Source organism: Salmo salar, chromosome 01 (genome assembly GCF_965601325.2).
Source record: "Salmo salar chromosome 01, fSalSal1, whole genome shotgun sequence".
Classification (NCBI taxonomy): Eukaryota; Metazoa; Chordata; class Actinopteri; order Salmoniformes; family Salmonidae; genus Salmo; species Salmo salar.
Window position 1 is genome coordinate 51,420,870 of NC_138291.1, and position 23,928 is coordinate 51,444,797.

Consider the following 23,928-nt stretch of genomic DNA (forward strand, 5'->3'; position numbering starts at 1 on the left):
AAATTAAGGGAATCGTTCACAAACATTGGCACATTCTAAGTTCCGATGATAGTATCGGTAATGTGTTTTCAGACCTTCCCTTGGTTGTATTCTCACGGGGCAGAAACCTCAGAGATCAACTTGTAAACTGATTTACCACCCCAAGATATCCCTGCACAACATGTATTTGCGCCACTACAGGGTGGAAAGTAGTGTAATGGCTGTGCTCAATGCAATGGCACTTATAAATGTAGATCCTTCAAACACCCCCAAACAGGGACACAGATCCCTATCAAAGGTGTTATCACGTGCTCCACTAAGGCAGTTATTTATCTTATAACTTGTCTTTGTGGGAAAAATGATGTGGGTAAAACAAAGCGCGAATTAAAAGTACGTATATCGGAGCATCGTAGCACCAATAGATGCAAAAACACGACTTACCCAGTTGCGGCCCACTTTTTGGAAGAAAACCATTTGATTTCGTCTCTACGTTATATTGGCATCGAACATGTCACCCTCCCTAGGAGAGGGGGTGACCTCGACAATTTATTGTTAAAACGAGAGGCTGCTTGGATCTTTACTTTAAAGACCCTTGCTCCCTTCGGTCTCAACATAGACTTTGATCTGAAGCCATTCTTGTGATTTTGCTATTGTAAATGTTTGTAGGCTTATGTAGCCAAATTCTACCTATGATCGTATGCTACCCATTTGTTTTTTTGTATGCTATTTTGCTATATATATGAGAATTAACCAATGATATCAGGCCACACCCGGCCATGATTACAGACACGTGTGTCTTTTGACACTATATAAATGAGTCATCCTGCAGTGTTTGTCATTATACCCGGATGAAGACAGCTTGTCTGTCGAAACGTTGGACATAAATATTTTTTTGCATCTGCGCTCCTAGAGTGTGTGACTCTCCTTTATTTTTTTTGAAGAGGACCAGGTTTGAAACATTTTGTAGGGGGGCAATTCCACGGTAAACTGAATTGCGCTGACTCAGATTTTACACTTCAAACCTATGCTAAACAAAAACCATTGATTCCAAAATGTAACAAACCATACACATCTATGCACAAGGACTACTTTCAACAATTTACACTGAACTTTTTACAAAAACACATTTTCTGGAAGAACTGTGCAGGTGCACATTTCGGTAACATAATTTCATTAAAATCTCCCTCAGTTTTTTACATGACCACATTTTCAAAAACGTTTAAATATCTGCTCTGAATTAAGATTCAATGATGTCTGCAGAAAGAATGTGGTCTCAGCTATGATAACAGCTTGAGTTTGAAAAAATCTATTTTGGAATTACAATAAGTGAAGTGGATTTACACCTGGTAACAGAATTGCGGTAAAAGAATTGTATCATCGGTCCCTGATCTTTACTACACAGAAATGCAAAATTATGGATATTAATGTAATTCTGTTCATGGTGATGTATCCTAAATAGTTAAACCAAAGGTAGAAATATGCAATATCATTCTTTGCATAGTTGGGTATTATTCTACACACTGGCTATTATTTTAATGAGCTACACCACCAAACAAGACCAACGTTTTTTTGCTTCTATAATCAGCACAACAGTTTTCAGCTGTGCTAACATAATTGCAAAAGGGTTTTCTAATGATCAATTAGCCCTTTAAAATGATAAACTTGGATTAGCTAACAAAACGTGCCATTGGAACACAGCAGTGATGGTTGCTGATCATGGGCCTATGTAGATATTCCATAAAAAATCAGCTGTTTCCAGCTACAATAGTCATTTACACATTAACAATGTCTACACTGTTTCTGATCAATTTGATGTTGTTTTAATGGACACATTGTTTTGCTTTTCTTTCAAAAACAAGGACATTTCTAAGTGACCCCAAACCTTTGAACAGTAGTGTAGTTCAGTACATTATAATTCAGTACAGTACATTAGTGTACTCAACTTGTGTGCTCTACTGTGTATTGTTCTGAACTCTACTTTTCTTCACTGTACAGAACTACAGTACCAGTCAAAAATTTGGACACACCTACTCATTCAAGGGTTTTTATTTTATTTTTACTATAATAGTGAAGACATCAAAACTATGAAATAACACCTATGGAATCATGTAATATTTAAAATTATTAAAAGTAGCAACCCTTTGCCTTGATGACAGCTTTGCACACTCTTGGCACTCTGCTTTTCCTCTCGAGTTCCCACAGATGCTGAGCACTTGTTAGCTGCTTTTCCTTCACTCTGTGGTCCAACTCATCCCAAACCATCTCAATTGGGTTGTGATTGTGGAGGCCAGGTCATCTGATGCAGCACTCCATCACTCTCCTTGGTCAAATAGATCTTACACAGCCTGGAGGTGTGTTTTGGGTCATTGTCCTGTTGAAAAACAAATGATAGTCCCACAAAGTCAAAACCAGATGGGATGGTATATCACTGCAAAACAAATCAAAAATTCTGATTCATCAGACCAAAGGACATATATCCACCGGTCTAATGTCCATTGCTTGTGTTTCTTGGCCCAAGCAAGTCTCTTCTTCTCATTAGTGTCCTTTAGTAGTGGTTCGACCATGAATGTCTGATTCATGCAGTCTACTCTGAACAGTTGATGGTAGACGTGTCTGTTACTTGAGCTCTGTGAAGCATTTATTTGGGCTGCAATCTGAGGTGCAGTTATTCTAATGAACTTATCCTCTGCAGCAGAGATAACCCTGTGTCTTCCTTTCCTGTGGCGGTCCTCATGACAGCCAGTTTCATCATAGCGCTTGATGATTTTTGCAACTGCACTTGAAGAAACTTTCAAATTCTCGTAATGTTCCATATTGACAGGACTTCATGACGTAAAGTAATGATGGATTGTCGCTTCTAATATGGACTTTGTCTTTTACCAAATAGGGTTATCTTGTCACAACACAACTAATTGGCTCAAACGCATTAAGAAGGAAAGAAATTCCACAAATTAACAAGGCACACCTTTAAATTGAAATGCATTCCAGGTGACTACCTCATGAAGCTGGTTGAGAGAATGCCAAGATTGTGCAAAGCTGTCATCAAGGCCAAGGGTGGCTACTTTAAAGAATCTCAAATATAAAATATATTTTCATTTGTTTAACACCTGGTTACTACATGATTCCATATGTGTTATTTCATAGTTTTGATGTCTTCACTATTATTTTACAATGTAGACCCTGGAATGAGTAGGTGCGTCCAAACTTTTGACTGGTGCTGTATACTTTACTGTACTCCACCTACGGTGCTGTAATGTACTGAACAATACTCTACTGTAGTGTACTGTTCAAACTTGGGAAACACTATGTTTGGGTCAAATGAAGGCCGGTCCAGACGTTTGTGGATGTTGAAACCAAGGCTGGTCTGGACCAAAATACATCTGTGGGCATTGAAATCAAGGCCAGGGCGGATTGAACCAAATTGTAACTACTTTTTACGTCCATGGACGTCCAATGCTCAGTGGATGAGGAGGCTGGTTTCAGTAAATGGAAAGAGAGGACTCATGGGTAGGTGTCAGTAAAAGCCGTTAAGAGGTTACAATTAATTTCTGTCTAGTGACTTTGGCCACTAGCCCGAAATAAAACAGTTACAAGCTGAACATAACAGTATGCCAGTGGAAGGCAGGACAGTAGCAGGTGACAACTGTGGTATGTGAATACTATGATTTCCCATTGAAGCTAATTCAATTGCAGAAATTCTGTTACCGAATTGTTAACAGAATTAAAAGTTTTAATACCTTAATTCATAAAGTAAAAATTATCACTAATTGATAGTTCTACTTTTACTTGTTACTTCTGGAAGGAGTAACAAGTAAAGGAGAACATTTTAAAATATCTTAAATATATGTGGGTTTTTGGTAACGGAATTTCAACATTTACATTTACATAATTTAGCAGACACTTATCCAGAGCGACTTACAAATTGGTGCATTCACCTTATGATATCCAGTGGAACAACCACTTTATAATAGTACATCTATATCTTTTTTTTGGGGGGGGGGGGGGGGGTTAGAAGGATTACTTTATCCTTATCCTATCAAGGCAAAAGACAATGTTTCTTAAAACTTACAGAAGGCAGAAAAAATGATCCTAAGCTAAAATGTGTTGCCATTAGTTGGCAGGGGTCTTTACTTCAATAGTATTGTCTTTTGATATATTTCTAATCCATTTTAAGACTTTTTCTGGTAGATGTTTTCTAAGACTCCTTTTCCATCTGTTTGACAAGAAATCAAAGCATTTGCCTATTCTACATTTTTAGGATGTAAAATAATTTAAACATTTACAGTTGAAGTCGGAAGTTTACATACACCTAAGCCAAATATATTTAAACTCCGTTTTTCACAATTTCTGACATTCAATCCTAGCAAAAAGTCCCTGTCTTAAGTCAGTTAGGATCACCAGTTTAATTTAAGAATGTGAAATGTCAGAATAATAGTAGAGAGAATGATTCATTTCAGCTTTTATTTCTTTCATCACATTCCCAGTGGGTCAGAAGTTTACATACACTCAATTAGTATTTGGTAGCATTGCCTTTAAATTGTTTAACTTGGGTCAAATGTTTCAGGTAGCCTTCCACAAGCATCCCACAACAAGTTGGGTGAATATTGTCCCATTCCTCCTGACAGAGCTGGGGTAACTGAGTCAGGATTGCAGGCCTCCTTGCTCACACACGCTTTTTCAGTTCTGCCCACAAATCTTCTATAGGATTTAGGTCAGGGCTTTGTGATGGCCACTCCAATACCTTGACTTTGTTGTCCTTAAGCCATTTTGCCACTGTTAACTCGAAATGACACAACGACAAGGTTCCAGTTTAACAACGTTTACTATACCGTATGAACACACTACAAGGTAGCCATTCCACTCAAGGCTAGGTCCATCAACAACTAAACTTCCCACGCAGGCGCACTCTTAACAGAGTGATAGCCCCGTAATAACAGAAATATAGGGATACTTAAAACATGAACTTAACAGCCACAACTTTGGAAGTATGCTTGGGGTCATTGTCCATTTGGAAGACCCATTTGTGACCAAGCTTTAACTTCCTGACTGATGTCTTGAGATGTTGCTTCAATATATCCACATCATTTTCCCTACCTCATGATGCCATCTATTTTGTGAAGTGCACCAGTCCCACCTGCAGCAAAGCACCCCCACAACATGATGCGGCCCCCCCCCCCACGTGCTTCACGGTTGGGATGGTGTTCTTTGGCTTGCAAGCCTCCCCCTTTTTCCTCCAAGCATAACGATGGTCATTATGGCCAAACATTTCTCCAAAATGTACGATCTTTGTCCCCATGTGCAGTTGCAAACCGTAGTCTGGCTTTTTTAATTGCGGCTTTGGAGAAGTGGCTTCTTCCTTGCTGAGTGGCCTTTCAGGTTATGTCGATATAGGACTCGTTTTACTGTGGATATAGATACTTTTGTAGCCGTTTCCTCCAGCATCTTCACAAGGTCCTTTGCTGTTGTTCTGGGATTGATTTGCACATTTCGCACCAAAATACATTAATCTCTAGGACACAGAACGCATCTCCTTCCTGAGCAGCATGACGGCTGCGTGGTGCCATGGTGTTTATACTTGCGTACTATTGTTTGTTCAGATGAACGTGGTACCTTCAGGCATTTGGAAATTGCTCCCAAGGAACCAGACTTGTGGAGGTCTACAATTTGTTTTCTGAGGTCTTGGCTGATTTCCCCATGATGTCAAGCAAAGAGGCACTGAGTTTGAAGGTAGGCCTTGAAATACATCCACAGGTACACCTCCAAATGACTCAAATTATGTCAATTAGCCTATCAGAAGCTTCTGAAGCCATGACATCATTTTCTGGAATTTTCCAAGCTGTTTAAAGACACAGTCAACTTAGTGTATGTAAACTTCTGACCCACTGGAATTGTGATACAGTGAATTATAAGTGAAATAATCTGTCTGTAAACAATTGTTACTTGTGTCATGCACAAAGTAGATGTCCTAACCGACTTGCCAAAACTATAGTTTGTTGACAAGAAATGTGTGGAGTGGTTGAAAAACAAGTTTTAATGACTCCAACCTAAGTGTATGTAAACTTCCGACTTCAACTGTATATATGCATTCATTTCTCAAAAATATTGACTCTTAGCTTTCATTTGACACCCAATTTGACATGCTCCTATGAACTTCACATGTTGGTGCTCATGGGTCCTTTTACATGGAATTGACCAGGTTTGTTTCACTTGGGCGCTGCAAACATTCCCCATCTCTTCCCTGCTGGCTATCCCTGTAGTCCTCGGAGTATTCACTCTCCAGCTCAGAACTCCACTTCTCGTCTATGGTCATTGGTCTTTAGCACCTGTAGGGAGCAGGGGCCACAGGGAAATGTTGTTTTCTCTGTAGACAGAGTCTGTGGGGTCAGACAGCCATCAGGTGTTTCTTCATTGGGTAGATGTCTCAAGTCAGTTCTTTTCTATTTGGCTCAGACGGGAATCATGTCTTTTCTGATTGGATAGATGTCCCAGGTCAGGCCGTTCCCATAGGGGGCATGTCCAGAGGGCAGGAGGACTCGCGTCAGCCAATGACTGGAGAGAGAAGAGAGGCAGAGGTTACCACAACTAAGTACAATATATTATTTATTAATAGTGTTTTTATGACCACAACAGTCACATAATGTGCGTGTTAAATATCTGCAAAGAGCAACAGATCTTCACACTGCTTGGTGACAAGTAGGGCTGGGCGATATATCGATATAAAAAATATATCGATATATTTTAAATGTGATATGAAATTAGACCATTTCGCATATATCGATATAGTTCAAATTTGCGCTCTGATCCTTGCTCCAAGCAAGCTGCAGACCCGGAGCTCTCTGCGCTGCTCCCCGCGCCCCGCCCCTCCTCTTTCATGCACAGAGCGGGGAGGGGCAGGAACAGACACTTCAACAAACATGGAGGAAGCAACAGCGTCTGCGGAGCGTTTTGAGGAGGAATTGGTTAGTAAAAGAAAAAGCATTGGCTCAGTAATTTGGAGATGGTTCGGATTCAAAGTATCAGATGAGCAACAAAATCACGTTATATCTAGGCAGTGCCATAAAAAAGTTACAGCCAGGGGTGGAAGCACTACAAATCTTTTTCACCACCTTAAACAGTGGCACAAACTGCAATACGAAGAGTGTGTGAAACTGCACGCTGCAGAAGCCCCAGCCGCAAGCCGTCGACAACCCGAAAAAGCCCCGAAACAAAGCTCACTGCAAACTTCATTTTCCCGCAGTGTGCCTTATGAAAAGAAAATTGGCAAGTGGTGTACTATAACTAAAGCGGTGTCCTATCACATTGCTAAAGATATGGTCCCTGTTGCAACTGTGGAACAAGTCGGATTCAAAAAGCTACTGAAAACTATGGACCCGAGATATGAGCTTCCCAGTCGCAACTACTTTGCACGAGAAGCACTGCCACAAATGTACACTGAAGTCAGGCACCTTATGGAGCTTTGATTTCAAAAAAGGTACTCCTGTTGTTATACAGTGTTTATGTTTACATGTTATTGTTATTTGAACAGCTGAACATTTAATCTGAACCAGGTGAAGAGCCCTGTTTATTATTTATTCATTTGATTTTTCAACTGTTCACTGTAATAGCCGGTTTCAATAAAACTACTTGAGACATGTCATATCTGGCTTTGACTTTGACTGAACATTTGCTCTCACTTTGCGGAAAAAATATTGGGATATATATCTTATATCGATATTCAGCCTAAATATATCGGGATATGACTTTTGGTCCATATCGCCCAGCCCTAGTGACAAGCATTTAACCAACCTTCTCTTCTCCACACCAAAGAAGACTTTCCAGTTGTTTAATCTGCCATAGTTAAAGGGGTTCTTGTACACCTGGGAGAAAGAGGAGAATACAGTTTAAATAGCTTGTGTCCGCCAACTTTAAGACTAGTGGCGTGTGTGCTCACCTTGCCATGTTTGGCCATGCGTTCGGCCTCCTTGTTGTTGATGTGTCTCTCTATGCTGGTCTCTCCTCGGGATATCAGCACTGCGTGCCAGATAGTCAGCCCCCCCAGAGCTACGGCCACCGTGCTAAAATGACCAATCACAGTTTTGGGGGGGAAAACAGCCAATGACAACACACGGTTGAGGTTCTATCATCATGGGGAAATAATGTACTTTGGTTACAAAAATTATATTTTCGCCTAATTTCAGTTAATGTGACAAAACAAGCAGGTATTGTGTTAACAATCATTGTACCATCTCAACCACTGAAATATATTTTCCATAACAAAAAATATTGTATTTTCAGCTGTTTGAAACTGGTGTACAAAACCGAAAGTAAAAGACACAAAAACTAAATGGGAAGAATGGGAAGCATAGAAATAGCTCACATAAAACATATCTACTGCTTCTTAGACTTCCTTTCAATGACAAATTTATAACTAACATTTCTATGTGAACATGGTCAGGTCACCCAAAAAGTTACATATTACAGTAATAATAACAGTAATATTATGAAGTAGATCTCACCTGGTTAATACCCACATGTAGATGATACTCTTGTGGAACATCTTGTCTCTGAACGTGTAGGGAGGAGGAGGGGTCTGGTAGGTGCTCTGATTGACAACAACATACAGAGGTCATACAAACTCCTAAACATTAAAACATATCCTAGTTGGGACCCAGAGGTTGTGCTTAAGTCACCGGTTTTATGAGTATACAATAATAAGCATAATATAAGATCAATGATCATATGAACAATACCACCCTTTAAATCTAAGTCATCCATTGACCTACCACCACTAAGAACAAGAAAGTAACTACGAGAAGCAGAATGACGTGGAAGGGGCAGTGTGTGTGTGTGTGTGTGTACGCGTACTACCTGCCCAGGAGGTAAGATTCCTATGAGTTGCCCCATCCCTGTCACCGGGACACCTGATTTATCCAAGTCCATGTGTTTGAAGCGCTATGGGGACAATGCAAAAACACACACTGAGACAACCAAGAGTTAGAGATAAACAGAAACACTTCAAGAGTTAAAACTGAACACAGAGACTGTTAAAGTAGACCGACAATAGAAGCCCCACAATGGAGGAGATAGCAGACCAGCAGGCGCAGGTCTCTCTCAAAGAGTTTGCAAGCGTGTGTATGTGTGTACCTCTATAGCACTATAAGCATCTAGGAAGAGGTTCCGGCCACTGATGCTGCAGTAAACACAGCCCAGGGTCATGGAGAGACAGAAGCAGAAGAAGTAGCGCTGGTTAAAATGGCCAACACAGTTATTCAGCCACGCTGGAGGAAACGGGAGTTAAGGAGAAAACCAACAACACTAACACCCATTCTCAAAATACTACACATTGTCATGTGTTTAAATGTTTTATATCCTGTGATTTTGTCTTCATTCTTGTGCCTAACAGACTTGCTTGTAAAAGACATAGCTATGGTAGAGACACAATCTAAATGGTGTCACCCATCCCTAATAACTTGACATTACCAATCATAATCTCCACTCTCCTACTTCATTTAAAGGATACGACAATGATGATCCATTTTCAGAATACACCTGTGAAGTAGAAGATGTCATGTTAGCGTTGGCCATCTACAACGCTACCATACTGTAGCAGGGTTATGAGTTTATCGAGTAGGTAGAAGTAATTCCCGTACCACTGACCCAGGGTCAGATATTTCATCCCCCTAGTGGTTATGGTTAGGATATGCGATAGGATCATCTGATCTTAGATCTGTGGTTAGGGGCAACCTGAGTTTGTCTTACGTGTTGCAGATGCCACAGTGGTGAGTCCTGGCTGGTTTGGGGATGATACACTTCTTACACACGGACACAAACGGAATGTCATTCTTTACCTGGAATAAACACAACACAGAGATATCTATTACACCCCGTGTGTGTGTGTGTGTGTGTGTGTGTGTGTGTGTGTGTGTGTGTGTGTGTGTGTGTACCGTAGGGGGGTATCCTGGGGCGGTCTTGGTGGCTTTATAGTAGTGGAAGACGATCATGAAGAGGTTCCAGTGTCCATAACCGATGTGCCAGACTATCCAGGGTGGAGAGTAGGTGTTGAGAATCAGGGGCAGCAGACCCACGTAAGCTATCAGCAGGATAGAACTGGTCAGTATCACCACCAGACAGACAAACACCTGCAGAGATAGAGAGAGTAATTAAAGACATGATCCGGAACTTTGGCGACTACTTAGTATTTTCTAAACCTCCCACTTTGGGCTGGATGTGTCAATGTGTAGTTCATACATGCATAATCTATGAGCAGAATTAGTCTTAATTAGCCTTAGAAGAATTAACCCTAATTAGCCACGAAATCCCTAGTTTGAAAGCGACTGTTTTTCTGAAAGCTGTGCTGTGCCATTTTCCCTACATTTACCCCCAGATGGGCCCACCCCCTAGCAATTTGATTTCTACCGAAGAGCTTCAGCCCATTGCCATATAAGTGACAGCTAGCAAGAGGTATATCATGCACCCACCGCAGAGCAAGAGAACAATGACGTGGTGCACATATTTGCACATAATGTGATGTAGTAAGTAATTTTCGGGAACCACTTGTCTCGAGCGCTACTTTCAGAACTACTGGCTAAAAAGTATACAAAAAAAAGGTACCAGAGAATCTACTTAAGAGCAGGAGACATTGTTTCATGAGCAGGAACATCTGTGCAACTATCTATCACACATACTTACCGACCCGAACCAGCGGGTGAGTAGGTCCACCATCCAGAAGATGGGTTCCATCAGTGAGTCCATGACGACGTCAGAGTTGGTGAGGGAGTTGTAATAGAGGGAGTTAACCATCAGTTTGAGGTAGGCCCATCTCTGTCTCACACACAGCGGTAGTCTACTGTTGTTGCCATTGCTGTAGCGCCACCGTCTGGCGCACATGCGCAACCGCACCCAGCGCAGCAGCACCAGCAGGAAGGTGGGGCACGGCCGCATTCTGCTCCTGAAACACACACACATGGATGAATGTACACACACGCAATATGTACCACACAGAGCTACAAAGACCACATGGGTGTAAGGAATGGTATTGGTTCTGGGTTCAGGCCTATTCCTTCTCTTGTCATCTGCCGGACGTAGCAATTATGATGTTGGGATCTATGTTCTGACATTCCCCTGGCTCCCTGGGAATAACGGCATATGTTGGACCTGCCAGCTGGCCCTTCTGCCTACCCGTAATTCCAGTTTAGGATTAGATTAAACCAACCCCCCCATGACACCACATTTAATCTCTGCTATTGGATGGTGGGAAGTTACATTCCAGCCATTTGGAAATAAAATTAAATTGTGTTTCATACTTTCACATCCTTTTCAGAAGGGGGTTGACTACAACGTACAGAAAAATGAATGATGAAATCTGGATTAAAACAGTGCAAATGAATGTATTTATTTTAACTAGGCAAGTCAGTTAAGAACACATTCTTATTTACAATGACGGCCTAGGAACAATGGGTTAACTGCATTGTTCAGGGGCAGAATGACAGATTTTTACCTTGTCAACTCGGGATTTGATCTAGCAACCGTTTGGTTACTGGCCCAACGCTCTAACCACTAGGCTACCTGCTGCCCCAGTCTCAGTAAAGGGATAAATGTGGAAACAGGCCAAATGTACATTTATAAATCACTGGCCCAATTCCAAACCGATCCCTAGACCCTACGCTCAATGCACTTGTGGAGATCGGAGATAGTTTGATAGGTCAAAGCCATATGGTGAAACTTCCACCTAGCCTGGAACTATTACCAAATTGCTAACATCTGTCAAATAATCTCAGACAAGTGTATAGGGTAGATTTGAGATTGAACCACCAACTGCTAGGCCTACTGCTGTAAAAAAAACAAAAAAACACTTAATTTACAGCAACTCTTGCTATTCTGCATTCCAAACACGCTAACAATGTCAATAGATGTCCTTAAAGATGGAAGGCAGGAGACAAATGGCGAGATCAGGTGAAACCATTCACGCCAATGAGAACTCCGATATAAAGTCTTTTTTTCCTCCAAAGTTGTCGAAATGCCACGTGCGTCCACTTATATCAGAGCATTCGTAACAACATAACCACCAGGAAGCTTCTATTCAAATAAGCCTCACATCGTGGTCTTATGTTTGTGGGCAGATTTTGGGCGGAATAAACCCTCTCGCTTCGCCTCTTCCTCTCCGATATCCAGATGTTCTTAAAGGCCCAATGAAGCCATTTTTAATCTCAATATCAAATAATTTCTGGGTAACAAGTAAGTACCTTACTGTGATTGAAAACAATCAAAAAGTAACAAAAATAGATTCTTAGCAAGAGCCATTTCTCAAGAAAGAAAACTGAAAACTAGCAGTTATTGGCAGAGAGCTTTGTGTTATGTATGCTAGAATGGAGGTTTAAAAATGACAGCTGTAAATGCATATTAACCAATCCATATATAGCACACCTTGCAATACAATATTCTCTAAAAACAGTTGTACAATGTGCTCTGCAATAAGATATCCAGAGTTTGAGTTCTAAACCAGATGAGTCCTCAAACAGCAGCTGCCCAATACCAAGGCGGGCATACATAATGTTGGATGCATTAGAATATAAGGTATGGAGAATAATAAAGAGCCTGTATGATTATAGAAAAAGCAGTTGGGAAATTAATGTTTTAGTTTCAAATACTAAATATTCAGTGAATGCGAGTATATTTAGGTAGTTTAAAATCAGCGATTCTCCACTGGTGGGTCGTGAACCAAGATTTTGAAAGGGTCACAGGTGTCTGAGTAAAAAAAAATGCGCTGAACAAAAATATAAAATAAACACAACATGCCTTCATGAGCTGAAATAAAATATCCTAGAAATATTCCAAATGCACAAAAAGCAAATTTCTCTCAACGGTTGTGAAAGAAAATTTGTTTACATCCCTGTTAGTGAACATTTTATCCTTTGTCAAGATAATCCATCCCCCTGACAGGTGTGGCATATGAAGAAGCTGATTAAACAGTATGATCATTACACAGATGCACCTTGTGCTGGGGACAATAAAAGGCCACAAATGTGCAGTTGTCACAATACTGACGGCAGGAATATCCACCAGAGCTGTTACCAGAGAATTTACTGTTCATTTCTCTACCATAAGCCACCTCCAACATTTTATAGAATTTGGCAGTACGTCCAACCTGCCTCACAACCGCAGACCACGTGTATGAGCGGGTTTGCTGATGTTAACGTTGTGAACAGAGTGCCCCATGGTGGCGATGGGGTTATGGTATGGGCATGCATAAGCTACGGAAAACGAACACAATTGTATTTTACCAATGGCAATTTGAATGCACAGAGATACCGTGACAAGATCCTAAGGCCCATTGTCCTGCCATTCATCTGCCACCATCACCTCATGTTTCAGCATGGTAATGCACGACCCCATGTCGCAAGGATCTGTACACAATTCCTGGAAGCTGACAATTTCCCAGTTCTTCCATGGCCTGCATACTCACCAGACATGTCACCCACTGAGCATGTTTTGGATACTTTCTTTTTACAGTATCTGTGACCAGATGCATATCTGTATTCCCAGTCAGAGCCGGGCGGCCCTATACGCTCACTACGCAAGTTGCGTTGTGAGCGTAGGGCCCCGCAAATTATACAAGGGCCCGCCACAGGAGTCGCTAGAGAACATACCTGCCAGCCAAACCCTCCCCTAACCCAGACGACGCTGGGCCAATTGTGTGCCGCCCCACGGGTCTCCCGGTCGCGGCCGGCTGCGACAGAGCCTGCACTCAAACCAGGATCTCTAGTGGCACAGCTAGCACTGCGATGTAGTGCCTTAGACCACTGCGCCACTCGGGAGGCCGTTCATATGGAGAATTTCTGGGATCTTTTATTTCAGCTCATGAAACATGGGTCCAACACTTTACATGTTGCGTTTATATTTTTGTTCAGCATATACAGGGCATTCGGAAAGTATTCAGACCCCTTGACTTTTTCCACATTTTGTTACATTGCAACCTTACTCTAAAAGTGATTAAATGATTGTTTTTATTCCCCACATCAATCTACACACAATATCCCAAAATGAAAAGGCCATTTTTTTGGGCACATTTATAAAAATAATCTGTAATATCACATTTACATAAGTATTCAGACCCTTTACACAGCACTTGAAGCACCTTTGGCAACGATTACAGCCTCGAATCTTCTTGGGTATGACGCTACAAGCTTGGCACACCTGTATTTGGGGAGTTTCTCCCATTCTTCTCTGGAGATCCTCTCAAGCTCTGTCAGGTTGGATGGGAAGTGTCACTGCACAGCTATTTTCAGGTCTCTTCAGAGATGTTCGATCGGGTTCAAGTCTGGGCTCTGGTTGGGCCACTCACTGACAATCAGAGACTGTCCCGAAGCCACTCCTGCGTTGTCTTGACTGTGTGCTTAGGGTTGTTGTTCTGTTGGAAGGTGAACCACTCTGGTTTAGGTTTTGATCAAGGATCTCTGTATCGCATCTTTCCCTCGATCCTGACAAGTCTCCCAGTCCCTGTTGCTGAAAAACATCCCCACATGATGCTACCACCACCATGCTTCACCGTAGGTATGGTGCCAGGTTTAGATGTGACGCTTGGCATTCAGGCCAAGGAGTTCAATCTTTTATAAATAAATAAAAAATCGAACGTTTATTTAATTAGGCAAGTCAGTTAAGAACAAATTCTTATTTACAATGACGGCCTACCCCAGCCAAACCCGGACGACACTGGGCCAATTGTACGCCGCCCTATGGGACTCCCAATCACGGCCGGATGTGATACAGCCTGGATTCGAACCAGGTACTGTAGTGAAGCCTCTTGCACTGAGATGCAGTGCCTTAGATCGCTGCACCACTTGGGAATTACAGTATGAAATTCACAACTTAATGTTTGCAAACTAGATATCTTATACCTATTAAGTTAACTGTCTAAAATGTGCTAAATGCTCTGCAGTTGTGCATTTGGTTTGCTAATTTATTAGCTAGTTAGCCATCTAGCTAAGTGGTTAGCTTCTTCCAGAAATCAAATCTTTGATTGGTAACAGCAGAGAATCCTCTCCTGGACCAAGAGCCTTGCTGTCTATATCATTTGTTTTGTGTGTGCAGCAAACTGTGTAGCATTTGAGCTGGGATATCTGTCCTGCAAATACACTACATGAGCAAAAGTATGTGGACAACTGCTCGTCGAACATCTCATTCGTAAATCATGGGCATTAATAATGGAGTTGGTCCATATTTCTGCTATAACAGCCTCCACTCTTCTGGCAAGGCTTTCAACTAGATGTTGGAACATTCGGCCCGGCTCGCAGTCAGCATTCCAACTCATCCCTAAGGTGTTTGATGGGGTTGAGTTCAGGGCTTTGCGATCTCGACAAACCCTTTCTGTATGGACCTCGCTTTGTGCACGTGGGCATTGTTATGCTGAAACAGGAAAGGGCTTTCCCCAAACTGTTGCCACAAAGTTGGAAGCACAGAATCATCTAGAACGTCATTGTATGCAGACGATTCTTACACGCTACGTGCTTCAGCACTCGGCGGTCAAGTTCTGTGAGCTTGTGTGACCTACCACTTCGTGGCCGAGCCATTGTTGCTCCTAGAAGTTTCCACTTCACAATAACAGCACTTACAGTTTACCAGGGCAGAAATTTTATGAACTGACTTGTTGAGAAGGTGGCATCCTATGGCTGCCAAGACGAAAGTCACGGAGGTCTTCAGTAAGGCCATTCTACAGCCAATGTTTGTCTATGGAGATTGCATTGCTGTGTGCTCAATTTTACACCTCTCAGAAACAGGTGTGGCAGAAATAGCGGAATCCACTAATTTGAAGGGGTCCACATTAGGGATGCACAATATATTGGTGAACATATCGGAATCGGCCGATATTAACCTGTTATGGCTAGGGGGCAGTATTTTCACGGCCGGATAAAAAACGTACCCGATTTAATCTGATTATTACTCCTGCCCAGAAACTAGAATATGCATATAATTATTAGCTTTGGATAGAAAACACTCCAAAGTTTCTAAAACTGTTTGAATGGTGTCTGGGAGTATAACAGAACTCATTTGGCAGGCCAAAACCTGAGAAGATTCCTTACAGGAAGTGCCCTGTCTGACCATTTCTTGCCCTTCTTGATTATCTCTATCCATTACAGGGGATCTCTGCTGTTACGTGACACTTCCTACGGCTCCCATGGGCTCTCAGAAGGCGGCAAAAAGCTGAATCGTGGCTTTGCAGGCTCTAGCTGAAAAAAAGTAGCGCGTTTGGATAGTGGCTGGTCACAGTACTGTGAGACTCAGGCTCGTGCACGAGGGGATCCCATGCTTTTATTTTCTCTCTCTTTGTACGTATACACGCTTTCCCGGTCGGAATATTATCGCTTTTTTACGAGAAAAATGGCATAAAAATTGATTTTAAACAGCGGTTGACATGCTTCGAAGTACGGTAATGGAATATTTAGAAATCTTTTGTCACGAAATGCGTTGTGCTCGTGACCCTTATTTACACTTCGGATACTGTCTTGAACGCACGAACAAAACGCCGCTATTTGGATATAACAATGGATTATTTTGAACCAAACCAACATTTGTTACTGAAGTAGAAGTGCATTCTGACGAAGAACACCAAAGGTAATCAAACTTTTCTAATAGTAAATCGGAGTTTGGTGAGGGCTAAACTTGGTGGGTGTCTAAATAGCTAGCCGTGATGGCTGGGCTATCTACTCAGAATATTGCAAAATGTGCTTTCACCGAAAAGCTATTTTAAAATCGGACACCTCGATTGCACAAAGGAGTTCTGTATCTATAATTCTTAAAATAATTGTTATGTTTTTTGTGAACGTTTATCGTGAGTAATTTAGTAAATTCACCGGAGGTTTGCGGGGGGTATGCTAGTTCTGAACGTCACATGCTAATGTAAAAAGCTGGTTTTTGATATAAATATGAACTTGATTGAACAAAACATGCATGTATTGTATAACATAATGTCCTAGGTGTGTCATCTGATGAAGATCATCAAAGGTTAGTGCTGCATTTAGCTGTGGTTTTGTTTTTTGTGACATTATATGCTAGCTTGAAAAATGGGTGTCTGATTATTTCTGGCTGGGTACTCTTCTGACATAATCTAATGTTTTGCTTTCGCTGTAAAGCCTTTTTGAAATCGGACAGTGTGGTTAGATAAAGGAGAGTCTTGACTTTAAAATGCTGTAAAATAGTCATATGTTTGAAAAATTGAAGTTTTTGTATTTTTGAGGAATTTGTAATTCGCGCCACGCCTATCATTGGATATTGGAGCAGGTGTTCCGCTAGCGGAACGTCTAGATGTAAGAGGTTAACTAAAAATGCCAACATCGGTATCGGCCCGATGTCTAGTTTAACGCCGATGTTAACTTCTCTAGGGTAGGGGGCAGTATTCAGAAATTCAGATGAATAACATGCCCAAATTAAACTGCCTGCTTCTCGGGCCCAGAAGGTAGGATATGCATATGTCTGTGAGTTTAACAGAACTCATATGGCAGGCAAAAACCTGAGAAAAAAATCCAACCTGGAAGTGACTTGTAGTTTTTCTATCTAATCCCTATCGAAACTACAGTGTCTGTGGGGTAATTTTGCACTTCCTAAGGCTTCCATTGGCTGTTAACAGTCTTTAGAAACTTGTTTAATGCGTCTCCTGTTACTGGGCAGAGAATAGGAGCTCAGTCAATCAGTGGACTGCCTGGGACCAGTGAGTTGTTTACTGCGCGGGCACACTGGCGCGCCACTCCTTCTTTTTCCTCTGTAATGAATACGCTATTGTCCAGTTGGAATATTATAGAAGTTTTATGTTAAAAAGACCCTACGGATTGATTGTAAACATCGTTTGATGTTTCTACGAACGGTAATGGAACTATTTTGACTTTTCGTCTCTGGTTTTACGCTCACGCGTTATGCCTTTGGATTGGTGATCTGAACGCGCGAACAAAAGGAGGTATTTGGATATAAATATGGAGTTTTTCGAACAAAAAGAACATTTCTTGTGGGAGTCCTGGGAGTGCATTCCGACGAAGATCAGCAAAGGTAAGGGAAGATTTATAATACTAATTCTGAGTTTAGTTGACTCCAGAACTTGGCGGGTAACTGTATAGCTTGCTTTGATGGCTGAGCTCTGTTCTCAGAATATTGAAAAATGTGCTTTCGCCGTAAAGCTATTTTAAAATCTGACACAGCGGTTGCATTAAGGAGAAGTGTATCTATAATTCTTTCAATAACTGTTGTAAATTTTATCAACGTTTATGATGAGTATTTTTGTAAATTGATGTGCTCATTCATCGGTAGTTTTGGTGGGAATACATTTTCTGAACATCACGCGCCAATGTAAAATGGGGTTTATGGATATAAATATGAACTTTATCGAACAAAACATACATGTATTTTGTAACATTGAGTCCTGGGAGTGTCATCTGATGAAGATCAAAGGTTAGTGATTAATTTTAGCTGTATTTCTGGTTTTTGTGACGCCTCTCCTTGCTTGGAAAATGGCTGTGTGGTTTTTCTTGTTTAGGCGCTGTCCTAACAAAATCTAATGTTATGCTTTCGCCGTAAAGCCTTTTGAAAATCGGACACTGTTGGATTAAGGAGGATCTTATCTTTAAAATGGTGTATAATACTTGTGTGTTTGAGAAATTTGAATTATGACATATGTTGTTTTGAATTTGCCACCCTGCTATTTCACTGGCTGTTGATAGTGTGTACTGCGGGTGGGACGGTCACGTCCCACATACCCAAGAGAGGTTAAAAACCGATGTCAAAGCTACCAGGCATACCTATATAAACGTAGGTACATGACGTAATGAATGGCACGTATATTTTTGCGCTACAGGTGCAGATCAGCATTCCTAACCTAGCCCACATTGTCTGCTGTGTGGATAGAGCAGTCACTTGAAAGAGTAAGAACATTTCAGCGAGACAACTCAAAGGCGAAATCCATTGAAGCCAAGATAATGGAATTCATTGCCCATGACAATCAACCGTTCTCTGTCGCGGGTGATGTTGGCTTTCACAGACTGGTCAAGCACCAGTACACACTACCAAGTAGAGGTCGATCGACTAATCGGAATGGCTGATTGATTAGGGCCGATTTCAAGTTTTCAAAACAATCGGTAATCAGAATTTTTGGACACCGATTATGGCCAATTACATTGCATTCCACGAGGAGACAGCGTGGCAGACTGACTACCTGTTATGCGAGTGCAGCAAGGAGCCAAAGTAAGGTGCTAGCTAGCATTAAACCTATCTTGTAAAAAAAATTAATCTTAACATAATCACTAGTTAACTACACATGGTTGATGATATTACTAGGTTATCTAGCTTGTCCTGCGTTGCATATAATCAATGCGGTGCCTGTTCATTTATCATTGAATCACAGCCTACTTCGCCAAACGGGTGATTTAACAAGCGCATTCGAGAAAAAAAAGCACTGTCGTTGCACCAATGTGTACCTAACCATAAACATCAATGCCTTTCTTAAAATCAATACACAAGTACACAAGTTAAATCTGCATATTTAGTTAATATTGCCTGCTAACATGAATTTCTTTTAACTAGGGAAATTGTGTCTCTTCTCTTGCGTTCTTCTGTGCAAGCAGAGTCAGGGTATATGCAGCAGTTTGGGCCACCTGGCTCGTTGCGAACTGTGTGAAGACCATTTCTTCCTAACAAAGACCATAATTAATTTGCCAGAATTTTACATAATTATGACATAACATTGAAGGTTGTGCAATGTAACAGCAATATTTAGACTTAGGGATGCCACCCGTTAGATAAAATATGGAACGGTTCCGTATTTCACTGAAAGAATAAACGTTTTCTTTTCAAAATGATAGGTCATTAATATGGTCAAATCCGGAAACTAAGGCTCGTATTTCTGTGTGTTATTATATTATAATTAAGTCTATGATTTGATAGAGCAGTCTGACTGAGCAGTGGTAGGCAGCAGCAGGCTAGTAAGCATTCATTCAAACAGCACTTTCCTGCATTTGCCAGCAGCTCTTTGCTGCGCTTCAAGCATTGCGCTGTTTATGACTTCAAGCCTATCAACTCCCGAGATTAGGCTGGCAATACTAAAGTACCTATTAGAACATCCAATAGTCAAAGGTATATGAAATACAAATGGTATAGAGAAAAATAGTCCTATAATAACTACAACCTAAAACCTCTTACCTGGGAATATTGAAGACTCTTGTAATAATGACAATTACAACAATACTGAATGAACAATGAACACTTATTTTAACTTAATATAATAAATAAATAAAATCTATTTAGTCTCAAATAAATAATGAAACTTGATCAATTTGGTTTAAATAATGCAAAAACACAGTGTTGGAGAAGAAAGTAAAAGTACAATATGTGCCATGTAAAAAAGCTAACGTTTAAGTTCCTTGCTCAGAACATATGAAAGCTGGTGGTTCAATATTCCCAGTTCTTCAATATTCCCAGTTAAGAAATTTTAGGTTGTAGTTTCTATTGGAATTATGACACGTCGACTATCTCTCTCTATACCATTTGTATTTCATATACCTTTGACTTTTGGATGTTCTAATAGGCATTTTAGTATTGCCAGCCTAATCTCAGGAGTTGATAGGCTTGAAGTCATAAACAGCACTGTGATTCAAGCATTGCTAAGAGCTGCTGGCAACGCTTGGCTTACCTGGATGAATAAAGGTGAAATAAAAAATACAAAAATACTGTATGTGGGAATGTCTCATGTCCGTCCTACATGTAGTGTTGGTACATGGAATATTCCTCAACTGCATATATATTAAATTTCTATTACAAATAGAAGTATTATGTTCAACAACTGACATTTTCAGATATTATTTTGACAAACACACTTTGGTGCTTACAAATCATTCTCTATTGTCATAGATTTGGTGGGCATTGTCATCTGCGATCTTTGTGATATGACTTTCTTTAAGCACGTACTGATGAAACTGTCACTTAATATTTTTTTCTTAAAGTCTACAAACGCTCTACATTTATTCACTCTGTGATAGGGTTGGATCCTATATGCTACTTTTATTATTGTCCTGTAGATGGTTCCGTGCCTATAATTTTGGCTGTGTGTGTGTGTAGAATTGGGCATAATGGAAATTACCTCTACTACTAGATTATAGTGATAAGGAAAACAGCATACACATTTGGCTTGTGTATTAATTTGCCTATAACTAATCAGAATTCCATTATGTTTACATAAAAAAGAGAATACTTCAAAATGAGAAGATCCTGTCATGGAAAAGACGACTGGGTGGATATAAAGTGGAAAGGAGGGGAAATAACTCACACCATGCAGCAGGACACCTTCAGCTGCAGGATTTTTGTAATGCAGGTTTGATAGTTATATTTTCAGTAATGAATGGTTAGCTGTTATGTGACAATTAGGTCAGAAACTTTATTTTATTTTTTGGTGTAGATGGCCAAGGAAGTTGCACAGAACTTCCCCAACATCCCCTCCCAAATTGATATGGAACCTTCACAAAAACACATGGAGCAACTGCGAAAAGAAATGGCTGACGATATACTAAAAATGTCTGGTATGTAATGACATTTAATTCAAAGTAAATGTAAATTCTTTATTTTTATGTAGTTGTGTGGGACAGCCATATGTTCAGTTCATGCCTATGATTTCAGAGTTCAACAAAGCCAACAACTGCTTCATGTGTGCCACTGATAAAGAACCTGGATGTGGCCCAAAGACTGACTGGGTTAGTAACTTTATTTAACATGTTTATAAGCTTTTGACAACAGTGACTGCATGTAAGACAATTTATGATATAACACAATGGATGTCTAATTCGTCATTTTACATTGATATTTGATATTATTTATAACGTGTTACGCTTTGTTTTGTTTTAGATTGAATGTTTTGCATGCCAACGGTAGTTCCATGAGCTGTAACTAGGAATGAAGACAAAATAGTTCAAGTAAAAAACACAAACTGGAAGTGCAGTCTTTGTTGTTGAAAATGTATGCTATACCCCATCCACACTTAAGAGGCTCTGAAATGTACATCAACCAGGGATAAAGAGAAAGTTAACACTGAAATGTTTCGTACTTATTTGAAGTTAAGCGTCTGTTGACATGTTGGAAAAGATGAAAGGTCTACAATTTCTGTTTAATTTGTCAATATTACATTTTCAATCATCGATTTACTGGCCACCATTACTGTGGTTACATGTTCAGTATATGTATTGACCAGCAAACCGACTGCAGCCTACCTCACTAGCTCACTCTCAATCCCTGCTTTGGACAATTAATAGCATGACTCTCGTACTTTGCCCTTTTCCTTTATGGTTGATATTAACGACGAAAGGAGATATTATCTGTCTCTCTCCTATTGTACACCGCTGTTAAATACTGTGGAAAAATAAAAAACGGAAAATAAGTACTTAGAACTACCAATTATTATAGATAAATATTACAGAAAAGGGTAAACACAACACTGGACTGAACCCCCTAATTGTCAAATGAATATTAATGTACAACAATATAGAAGAGACAACTATAGGTTATGCAATATGGGTGTATATCCACTGCACGCTTCTTAGGTGTGTAATTGACATGACCAAGGAGCTATTGAAATTTAAAACTATGATAAATGTACATTAAACTGCGTAATTTAACAGTACACAAACAAGAGTGTGCAATATAGAAAGGTACATTCTGCACCATGTTTGAAGTCAGTTGGTCACATGACCAAGGAGCTATTGAAATTTTACATTTGGAAAAATTCATGTAAAAACATGTGAGATGGAAAATGGACAAACTAAAGGGTGTGCAATGTGGAGGCCCACTGAGTGGACATTCTGAACCTTGTTTGAAGTCCATAGGTCACATGACCAAGGAGCTATTGAAATTTTACATTTAGAAAAATTCATGTAAAAACATGTGAGATGGAAAATGGACAAACTAAAGGGTGTGCAATATAGAAGGGTAGTCAGTGGAGATTCTGAACCTTGTTTGAGTCCAGTAGGTCATATGACCAATGAGCTATTGAAATTCATTTTTTTAAATCAATAATTTAAAATAGTGCAAGATGTAAATCGACAATAAATGTGTGCAATGTGTGTCTATGCCATTGGGTTAGCTAGAACCAGTTTTGAAAGTTTTAGGAGTAATGGTTAAATAGCTATTGGAATCTGAAAAATTTGATTTGTCACTATGTTGACGGTCCCTAACTGCTGTTGGTGGACGTAAGGAAAACTACAGGCGAATATCCAACCTGAAACTGTCTTTACCTCGGTCTGCCAGTGTAACAGAAAGAATAAAGCTTTTTCGTGATACAATTTGATTTCATTTGAACATTGTATTTGTCTCATGCACCGAATACAACAGGTGTAGTAGACCTTACCGTGAAATGCTTACTTACAACCCCTTAATTAACCAACAATGCAGTTAAAGAAATAGAGTTAAGAAAATATTTACTAAACAAACTAAAGTGATATATAACACAATAAAACGACAGAACAACAACATTATACAGGGGGTACAGAGTAGTCGAGGTAATTTAAAAAGTGACTATGCATAGATAAAACAGCAGTGTAAAAACAAAAGGATGGGGTTCAATGTGATGACACGACGGACTGAAGGCTGTTTATAAAAGATAGCTAAACAATAATATGCAGACATTCATAACAATTTAAACGCTGACATCTTCCTCACCGCCCTGTCTGCCAAAAATCATCTATTGAAATGAAAAGTCCATTAGCACAGACCAGCAGTGTCGTGAGCTCACCAGTAGCATTATATGCTGCTTGCTAGCTACCATTGCAGAAATACGTTGAATGTATTTACTCACTTTCTTAGGATCGCACGCCACCCGCGAGAAAGGTATTATCTCTGGCCATTATACCGAAGTAGGTTAAAATTATTCGGAGGCGAATACTTGGAAGAGAGATACTCTGGCGCGAGCTTCGTTTTTAGCCCAAACGCTACTCCTCTACTGCGCAGACTCAG

The 23,928-nt window shown here is 40.3% G+C and overlaps 1 protein-coding gene across 1 annotated transcript; it reads right to left on the reverse strand.

The window, feature by feature from the left end:
• Positions 1-888: 888 nt before the first annotated feature.
• zdhhc16a (zDHHC palmitoyltransferase 16a) lies at positions 889-23,925 on the reverse strand. The gene is made up of 11 exons (XM_014198860.3): positions 23,771-23,925; positions 10,648-10,906; positions 9,903-10,097; positions 9,718-9,806; positions 9,479-9,507; positions 9,103-9,236; positions 8,827-8,910; positions 8,475-8,560; positions 7,910-8,033; positions 7,765-7,835; positions 889-6,528 (listed from the first exon to the last, which is right to left on the reverse strand). The coding sequence occupies exons 2-11, from the start codon at positions 10,897-10,899 to the stop codon at positions 6,426-6,428; spliced, it is 1,167 nt and encodes a 388-aa protein (XP_014054335.1). The 5' UTR covers positions 10,900-10,906; positions 23,771-23,925; the 3' UTR covers positions 889-6,425.
• Between the last annotated feature and the right edge of the window lie 3 nt (positions 23,926-23,928).

Coding starts and splice junctions, on each gene's coding strand:
- zdhhc16a (XM_014198860.3), bottom strand. CDS start 10,899: ATGCGGCCGTGCCCCACCTTCCTGCTGGTGCTGCTGCGCTGGGTGCGG. Junction 9,237..9,478: donor GAAAATGGATCATCATTGTC/GTATCCTTTAAA, acceptor CGTTTCCTCCAG/CGTGGCTGAATAACTGTGTT. Junction 7,836..7,909: donor GCATGGCCAAACATGGCAAG/GTGAGCACACAC, acceptor TCTTTCTCCCAG/GTGTACAAGAACCCCTTTAA.